This window comes from Pocillopora verrucosa, chromosome 7 (assembly GCF_036669915.1).
Source record: "Pocillopora verrucosa isolate sample1 chromosome 7, ASM3666991v2, whole genome shotgun sequence".
Taxonomy (NCBI): domain Eukaryota; kingdom Metazoa; phylum Cnidaria; class Anthozoa; order Scleractinia; family Pocilloporidae; genus Pocillopora; species Pocillopora verrucosa.
The window spans coordinates 21,802,067-21,811,754 of record NC_089318.1 but is presented as its reverse complement, the minus strand read 5'-3'; the positions used below and the strand labels follow the sequence as shown (position 1 = coordinate 21,811,754).

The 9,688-nt window shown below is 40.3% G+C and overlaps 1 protein-coding gene and 2 pseudogenes across 1 annotated transcript; all 3 read left to right on the top strand.

Moving 5' to 3' along the window:
- The window catches only part of LOC131775241 (uncharacterized), a 7,156-nt pseudogene extending 5,490 nt beyond the window's left edge, over window positions 1–1,666 (top strand).
- A 1,403-nt stretch (window positions 1,667–3,069) lies between these two features.
- Window positions 3,070–5,295, top strand: LOC131775242 (uncharacterized; annotated as a pseudogene).
- A 3,402-nt stretch (window positions 5,296–8,697) lies between these two features.
- Window positions 8,698–9,380, top strand: LOC136282602 (uncharacterized). The gene is made up of 2 exons (XM_066170287.1): window positions 8,698–8,946; window positions 9,120–9,380. Exons 1-2 carry the CDS (start codon window positions 8,698–8,700, stop codon window positions 9,378–9,380), a joined length of 510 nt encoding a protein of 169 aa, XP_066026384.1.
- The last annotated feature ends 308 nt before the right edge of the window (window positions 9,381–9,688 follow it).

Sequence of the window (9,688 nt, the reverse complement as noted above, 5' to 3'; positions counted from 1 at the left end):
GAACTCAATTAGACCTGGAACGAGCAAAAAGGATGGCAATTATTTGAACAATCTTCCCAGTTATAACTTTTTTTGAAAGATTAACTTTTATTTTCATTTTCTACATCAAAAAGCATTATTTTCTTCTGTCTGCAGCTAAAGCAAACAGCAGGATTCCCGTAGAAACTCATACTACAGTATCAGACTATGGAAAACGGAAATCTTTTCAAGCAAAGCTCCACACTGCATCATACATCCTGTTATTGGATAAAGATAAGCAATGGCAAAACAGTAGATTGCCATTAATTTGGGACTACGGCTTTGTTTTCAAAAAGTATTGGGTTATACGGAAAGCTTTCTAGTTGTTTGGCTGACGGATAAGAAGTCGTCACAAGCACTAATACAAAATTATGGGCCCATTCTATGGGCCATACTATTCGATTCCCTACAGAATAAAGGGGTAGAAAAGACATGAACGATCCAATTATGTGTAAATGTTTTTCATATGTGCGCTCGTTTCCCCGGTGTTGCACTACGGTGTTTAAATTTTTTTTTTTACTAGTCATGTTGTGTCACTGTAATCCACCGCTAGTGGAATCAAATTATCTCAAATGTGTGTCGCCCCTTGTTTCTTTCAAACAGAATTCGCCATTTTAATGTGGCATGTGTATTAATTAAGCGTAATTACGCGTAAATAAAAAGATAAGAAGAGTCCGACAAGAAAGACAAAGGGAGATGACATGCTGTGATCACGTTTTGCTCCATCTTTACGTCCTGTCTGATCCTTTGTGATTTTTATGAAGAGTGCGAGTGCAACTTCGCATCCATTGTTTGGTTCCGCCACACAACGTGACAAACAAAAAAAACAAGCGATCGACGCCATGTCGAAGAAGTTGGAACATTTTTGTTCACTTTTCCTCAACTATGCTACTAAATGTCGGGGGTCATCACTTCACGACAAGTCTTCAAACGCTTACCAAGGATCCAAATTCAATGTTGGCCGCCATGTTTTCCGGGAAGTTTGAAATGAAACCTAGTGGAGATGGCGCTTTCTTCATCGACCGAGATGGAACTCACTTCCGGTTTATACTTAATTATCTTCGCAATGGTAAGTTGACTTTACCGGAAGGTGCAACATTTCTGAAAGAACTTGCAGATGAAGCTGAGTTCTACCAGATCCAAGGAATTTTGGATGAGCTGAAGCCTAAAGCACCGAAGAATTTTGAAGAATCAGTGATTCTGACAAATGAAGAGCACCGAAGCAAGCTTATTCGTTGGCTGTCTCAATACGATAAATGGCATCTTCTGTTCTGAGCATCTCGAGATGGCTTCTCGGCCATTACTTTTCACGACATATGTGATAACAAAGGACTCACGGTTACAATTGTGAAAAGTGGAAACAATATTTTTGGGGGCTTCACGGAAAATTTATGGAACAGTAAGTAAAAAGATTAATACAACATTTGAAAGGTTGAGTCGGTAGGACAAGATGGCGATAATGGAAAGCTGCGTTAGGATTGTTGAGTTTACAAGGTATTCCAAAATTTGTACCAAAAATATTTTTGTTCTTTTCTTCTTTGAAACAGGTGACGCTGACTACTTGCACTGTTCACAGTCATTCTTGTTTAGTATGGTGAATCCGCAAGGAGTGGCACCGAATAAAATGCCTCTTGTAAAAAATCAGTAGTGTGCCATCAGGTGTAGCAGCGAGTTTGGACCTACATTTGGAAGAGGGCATGACTTATATATATCAACTAATGCAAACACAGGTGATGTAAGTTACAGTAATCTCGGCATCGCGTATCAGCTTCCCACCGGAAAGAAGAGCACATTCTTCACGGGAGCTCGAAATTTCATTGTGACGGACTACGAAGTCTTTGGAATCTGCTCATGACAGCCTTCACAAACATTTGAGAAACCAGCAGGTTAAACTTCACAATGATTTGAATGATCTTCTCGGTTCTAGCTTTTTTAAAAGCTTAACTTTTATTTTCATTTTTTAAATCGAAAAGTATTACTTTTCTTTAGACTTCAACTAAAGCAAAGTACAAGATTCCCGTAGAAACCATACTACACTGTAAGACTATGTCTATACGGAAATATTTTCAAGCAAAGTTCCACACTTCATTATACATACTGTTCTTTCAGGTTGAAAGCAATGGCAAAACAGTAGATTGCCTTTAATTTTGAACTACAGCTTCGCGTTGTTTCAGAATAGTATTGGGTTATACGGAAAGCTCTCTAGTTGTTTGGCTGACGGAAAAGAAGCTGTGACAAGCACTGAAACAAAATCTATTTAACACTTTTATTTTTAGTGGATACCGCCGAGAGCCACTTTATACAATTCCCTAGCTTGAGAATCAATCTGTAGAAAAGCTGTAAATGATTCAATTGTTTAAAAAAATTTTTCATTTGTGTACTCGTTTCACCGGTTGAAAAAAGCCGGATGAAACAAAACAAACAAAAACCGGGATTTGGTAGGTCGTTCTTTATATGGAACGTAATGAATATATTGTTGACTTGTTGGTGGTGTATTCAAGTGAATTGTCAGACTTCTGATTACGATTCTTGCTGAAAGAATAAAATTTTCAATTCATGAAGCTATGTAACTCATCGGACGAATGCTGCCTACCGTACTGATTGTGATTCAAATGGTGGACATAAGATATAATCGGTGATACTAACCTAAATATGACCGCTGTTGGACATCTCGATGTTTTCTCAAACATAATAATCTAGAAAATACTCACAAGGTCTTGTGAAGTGAAAAAAATAGCATAATGTGAACATTCTTGCGTTCATAGCTTTCGTGCGGATAAGTAGCTATAGGTGACGGGCGCAGTTCTTTGATAAAAAAAAATCTAGAAATAAATTCAATTAAATCAATCAAGGCATATTCTGAAACTGTTCTTCGCACTTGGAAATTTTAGGATGAGAACAAAACGTGTCATGCAATCGCAAGTCACGCATGACTTGTTTTGTTTACAAACGACCACCCATTTATTCCCGGTTTGAACCCGACTTGCTACTTTGAAACAGCATTTCAACATCTGTTAGTTCTCAGAAAAAAGATAGGGTGAAAAAATTATTATGAAAAATAATTCAATAGGCGATCAAGTTCTTGAAGACGCTGAAAATCAAATCAGAGAAGCCTGCGAGGTATTACAACGAGAAGGAATAAGACTTCGCCACTGGCAAAAAGCTATCGACGCCACGTCGAAAAAAATGGAGCACGTTCATCTCTCGTCAATTGTAAACCTCAATGTGGCGGCCGCCATTTTACAACAAGTCTTCAAACGCTGACAAAAGATCCAGACTCGATGTTAGTTGCGACGTTCTCCGGGAAGTTCGAGGTGAAACCATCAGAAGACAGAGCTTTCTTTATCGACCGAAATGGGAAACACTTCCGGTTTATACTCAACTATCTCCGCACTGGCAAATTATCTTTGCCAAAAGGAGCAACATTTTTAGATGAACTTGCGGAAGAAGCTTAGTTTTACCAGATCCAAGGGATTCTAGACGAGTTAGCATTTAAAGCGCCGGAATATTTTGAAGAATCATGGATTCTGACGAATGAAGAACACCGAAGCGTGTTAAATGGTTGGTTGTCTCTACAAGAGGGCAAATGGAAGCTTCTATTCCGAGGTTCACGTGATGGCTTCCAAGCTCAAACGTTTCACTCCAAATATGACAACAAAGGGCCTACTGTCACCATCGTAAAGAGTGGTAATAACATTTTTGGAAATATCGTGGAACAGTAAGTATGTTACTTGTGACAAGGTTAAATAATAGTATTTTTGGTCGCATCAAGCGGCATAAATATGCATTTTTAATTAAAGGATTTTGAAATACGCGAGATAACAAAGCGCAACGAGACGTAATTAAGATTGGAAAAGCTGGCTTAGGATCTTTGGCGTTGCAGAAGTAAAGGAAATTAGAATGAAATATTAGTAGTCAGATTTAGTGTAAGAAATTTCTTCAAACTTTTCCAAATATTGACAAGCATTGGAAATGATAAACAAGATGAACAATAACTGTCAAGAACTCGTTCACGGCGATTTTTAAAGGTGGGCTATGCCTACTTTGGGTTGACGCGTTACTTTTATGTTTTAGTCAAGGTAATAGGAAACAAGTTACAACGTGTTAGTTTTATATACAAAAGGTCTCTCTTTAGCGATGGAGGCTCGACGTTCTTAGCGCCTAGGTCCCTCCCCCAGGCCCCTTTCCTAGATTGGACCCTTTCAAAAGCACATCAATTTCAATATCCGAAAAATATCCAACCATATCATTTGAGGTTTCACCCATATTTTCAAAATATTCATTTTTTCTTAGAGGAATAAAGTTACAAGGGTCATTTTACCCAGTGAGACTGGTGCATTAACCCAGCTAGAATACATAATTGCCCAAAGTCTAAATTTACTCACCCTTGTTGAGTATAATGCTTTGTCTAAGATCGTCTAAACATTCTCTGTTTTCTGACCGAAGAGTAAACGATTACGTCTGTCAAGAGATATTAAGCTATTCGAATCACCACTTGTCTCAACACTTCGCAGCAATCAAAAAGTCTTGTAGACATGTATGTTTTACATATCTTTCCATAGATGGAACAATGAGACGCCTGAGTAAAACCAATGGCTTAAAGATGTTTAAAGTAGTTTTTTCGAGCAAGGTTTGAAATTGCTTTTCTTCAAAGAAGCTGCTTAAACCGATGTTTGTCGGCCTTAACCTCAGCGCATTGAAAACACAAGTTAGTGAAACCTATGGGACACCAGCTTTCTACTTCACCGTGTCTGATTTTCATCGAGTTAGACCCGGTTTAAATAAAATATGTTTTATTATGATATAGCCACTTTTTCAGCAAATGTATTGATTTAGTATTGCAAAAACTATTTTAGATTATTCATGTTCTTCCATGCAAATAACAATTCTGAAGCATCATGTCTGAATTACAAACAGGTGCCAGTGGATGGGTGAGATACTCACAAGCGTTCTTGTTCAGCATGGTCAACCCTGGTGGACTGGGTCCAACTAGCATGCCGCTTTTCAAGAGTCACGAGCATGCCATCTACTGTGAAGCGGGCAGTGGACCGACATTTGGTGTAAGGCGCGACTTACATATATCAGGAAATGCAAACATCAATTATGATAGTTACACTTTCCTCGGCTGCTCGTATCAGTGTCCCACAGGACAGAGTGCTAAAACCCTTGCGGAAAAAAGCTCCTTGGAAAATGCTTGCAGCTTATCGGCTTCACTATTATTCGATTTCTCCTTTCTCGACACCTTATGGAGAACCATGTCGCCTTAATCTTCGCCAGGTCAACAAATCAATCCACCCCGCCCTCCCTGTTCTCCTTCGCCCTTGATGAGCGAATAATCAGGGAACACAGGGTCAACTCACAGACTGCCTTATTGTTGCTATCATATTTATTGGAACCAAAGCGGGGCGTTAATACCTAAACTGCACCAAGGCCTAAGTGTCATGGGCCTTCATTATTTCGTTCTTTTGTTTTGGTTATTTTTTTATTTTTAATTCTTTTGTTTTGTTGGGTTTTTCGAAGATCTAAACCTTCTTAACGGATAACTGTAAAAGAGTGTTACGTCCGACAGGAAAGACAAAGGGAAGTGTCACGCTCTGACCACGCCTTGCTCGATCTTTACATCCTGTCTGATCCCTGTGTGGTTTTTAGGATGAGTGTGAGTGCGGAAGTGAGTAGTCCTCTTCGCAACCATTGTTTTGTTCCGTCACACAACGTGTTGGAGAGGACAGAAGACGAGAGGATTTGGCTCTTGAAAGGATGAAAGGCCAGAGCGGGATAGATTTGGTGTGCATTGGGACTAGAAAGGTTCAGAAGTAAAACATCATGGGATGAATATGTTTATCAAGTAGCCGCCGCTCCCTGTAGAGGAGGAATGTCTTAGTAAGCGTTGTTATGAACACGTACAACTTATATCAGTACCAAAAAAATGAAGACCGGTATGGGTGCATCAACTCTTCAAAAAAATAAGCGTGTGAAGCGTGTTTGGAAACCACCCTGAACATAGCCGCGCCCTCAAGAATCGCACCAAGATCTTTTTCCGTTCTTTCTTAATCGAAGTAAATGTTTTCAAACTCCAGATAAAAAATAAATATGCTTAAAAAAGATCCATTGTCGAAGTCTCACAGGCAATGAAATGATCTTTCCCCCCGCCTCTATTATTCTCTACGGCTTTTTTTAGAATAGTATTGGGTTATACGGAAAGCTTTCTAGTTTTCTGGCTGACGGTAAAGAAGCCGTCACAAGCACTGATACAAAATCTGTTCAATACTTTTATTTTTAGTGGATTCCGGGAGCTATTCCATACAATTCGAATTCCTTAGAGAATAAATATGTAGAAAAGGCGTAGACGATCCAGTTATCTATAAACTTTTTTCATTAGTGCACTCACCGGTGGAAAGGACTTGGTAGGTCGTTCTTTATGGAACGTAAAAAATATACTGTTGACTTATCGGTGGTGTATTCATATGAATTGTCATACTTTGGATTACGATTCTTGCTGAAAGAATAAACTTTAATTCATGAAGCTATTTAACTCATCGGACGAATGCTGCCTTCCGCACTGATTGTGATTCAAATGGCGGACATGAGATATAATTGGTGATACTAACCTAAATATGACCGCTGTTTGACGTCTCTATGTTTTCTCAAACATAATAATCTGGAAAATATTCGTTAAGGTCATGTGAAGGGACAAAATAGCATAATGTGAACATTCTTGCGTTCCCAGTTTTGCGCGGATAAGTAGCTATAAGTGACGGGCGCAGTTCTTTGATAAATAACATCTAGAAATCAAGTCAATGAAAACAACTTAGGCATGTTTTGAAAGTGTTCTTTCACTGAGCTCTTCGCATTTGTAAATATGAGATGAGAAGGAAACGTGTCACGCCATCGCAAGTCACGCATCACTTGTTTTGCTGGCAAACGACCACGATCTTATTCCTGATTTAAACCCGATTTGCTTCTTTGAAACAGTATTTCAACATTTATAAGTTCCCAGAAAAAAAAACTAGGGTGACAAAATTCTGATGGAAAATAATTTAACAAGTAATCACGTTCTTGAAGACCCTGAAATTCGAATCAGAGAAGCTTGCGAAGTATTACAACGAGAACAACAAGACTTAGCCAACAGAAAGCTATCGACGCCATGTCGGAAAAAGTAGAGCACTTTCATCTCTCGCCGATTGTAAACCTCAATGTTGTCGGCCGCTGTTTTGCGACAAGTCTTCAAACGCTGACAAAAGATCCAGACTCCATGTTAACTGCGATGTTCTCCGGGAAGTTCGAGGTGAAACTTTCAGAAGACGGAGCTTTCTTTATCGACCGAGATGGGAAACACTTCCGGTTTATACTCAACTATCTTCGCACTGGGAAATTAACTTTGCCAAAAGGAGATGAAGATAGACGAACTTGCGGATGAAGTTTTACCAGAACCAAGGGGTTCTAGACGAGTTAGTATCTAAAGCACCGAAGTGTTTTGAAGAATCGGTGATTCTGACGAATGAAGAACACCAAAGCGTGTTAAATGTTGGTTGTCTCTACGAGTTCCCGAGATGGCCTCTAAGCTCGAACGTTTCACTCAAAATGTGACACCAAAGGGCCCACTGACGCCATCGTGAAGAGCAGAAATTACATTTTTGGTGGATTCACTGAAATGTCGTGAGACAGTATGCATGTTAGTTGCGACAGGGTTAGATAATGGTGTTATTTGCTGCGGTTCTAATGTAGCAGCAAATTATTGTTTTCACGGTTGTGACTTTTTGACTCTTGTCATGGAGACGTGAGATTTTACTGGGGCAAATTACTCTAAGCTGACATCACTGCTGGCATTTCTGCTTTCTTCTTACAATACATTTCTTTTAATTTACACTAATTTTCTTTGCGTGTATTTCAATTTGATTGTAGGTGGTACGTAATATATTTACAGTTTGTATTTATATACTTTAGTTCAACCTCTCTCCCTCGAGGTTCATGTTCAATGTCTAGCTCTGCACTCGAGAGAGTTCAGGTTTCCTCCTCAGATAAAAAGGGGGTTTTTCCTGACGGGCAGCAGGCACGCATTGGTAACTTACACCAGCGATAATAGAACTGCACTTCAGAGTTTTTTTTTCCACATTGTTATTTTTTTTGTTGCTGCCTTTGTTGTAATTACGTGATTGTATAAATAAAAGGGGATTGTTGCTTGCTTTACCCTGGGCCTGACTCGCAAACTGCCTTTGACAAATCGTAGCGGTTTGGGTGTATTGGACAACCCTCTATTGTGGTCCATGAGAGCAGAACAAAGCAGGCACCACCTTGTCTTTGCGATTTATTTCATGACAGATTTTGTGTGTCGGGACACAACACTACGAACCAACTCACAGTTAAATATACCTAAATGCATGATATCAGCTGGCCAACGCTCTTTCGCCTTTCGCGGGGAAAAAGGAATACAACCTCAAGTTCTCCAAGAACAACAACTTCACATGCAGAGTAGGCAACAGCGAAATCAGCTTTGTAGTGAAGACTGGCGTCAGACAAGGCTGTGCAATGTCGGCGATGCTCTTCAACATGACCATTGACTGGGTAACGAGGCGCACAACAGAAGATCAGTCAGGGGACATCAGATGGACCCTCTTCTCAACGCTGTAGGACCTAGATTTTGCAGATGATCTAGTCTTGGTCTCCCATACTTACCAACACATGCAGGAAAAGACGACCCGACTCAGCACTTACGCACAGCAAGTTGGCCTGAAGATCAGCCAAAAGAAGACAGAAGTGATGCTGCTGAACGTATCCAACCCTAAACCAGTTCAAGTGAACGGAGAAGACTTGCCAACAACTAAAGAGTTCACTTACCTGAGCAGCACAGTAAGGCATGATGGTCGAGCAGGGGGTGACATCAAGAACCGTCTCAACAAGGCCAGAAACGCCTTCAGAATGCTCAACAACGTGTGGAGGTCTTCTCAGTAGAGCGCCAACACCAAGCTGAAGATCTACCAAAGCTGTGTGATGTCCACCCTACTACGACAGAGAGCGACATCACCAAACTGTCAGTCTTCCACACAAAGAACCTCAGGAGAATCCTGCAACTCTTTTGGCATGACACCATCTCCAACCAACAGCTACTCGCCCGCTGCAATCAAGACAGCATGGAGACCATCATCATGCGAAGGCGATGGAGATGGATTGGGCACGTCATGAGGAGAGAGCAGGACAACATCACTCGCACATCCCTTCACTGGACACCTGAAGGAAAACGCAAGAGGAGAAGACCAAGAAACACTGGCACCGAACTGTGGAGGCAGAGCTCAAGACCATGCAACACACCTGGGGTACCATCCACAAGCTGGGCCGGAACCGACGGACGTGGCGATCCTTTGTAGCCGCCGTAAGTGCCACACGGCATAATGGGCATGAATGAGTGGGTGAGTTCTACCAGAAAACATTCGGAACATAAAGAATAATTCAAGTTTCAAAAAGAAAGTCGCCCACTTTGTCAGAAACTCTTCTTAAATGGATCAAAACACATCTTTCAACCTGTATATGAACTCATGTAAATATTTTTTTCGCAATACAGTTAAATATTGTCCCCCATTATTATTGTATATTTGCTATCATTGTATATTACGACAGCATAGCCTCGCATAGGGGAGCCGAAATAATAAGATGTATTGATGTACTGATCAAGAGA

What these genes read in the sequence shown, in the direction of transcription:
- LOC136282602 (XM_066170287.1), top strand. Translation starts at nt 8,698, where the DNA reads ATGCAGGAAAAGACGACCCGACTCAGCACTTACGCACAGCAAGTTGGC. An exon ending in CCTTCAGAATGCTCAACAAC is followed by an intron (nt 8,947 to 9,119) that starts GTGTGGAGGTCT and finishes TCCAACCAACAG; the next exon opens with CTACTCGCCCGCTGCAATCA.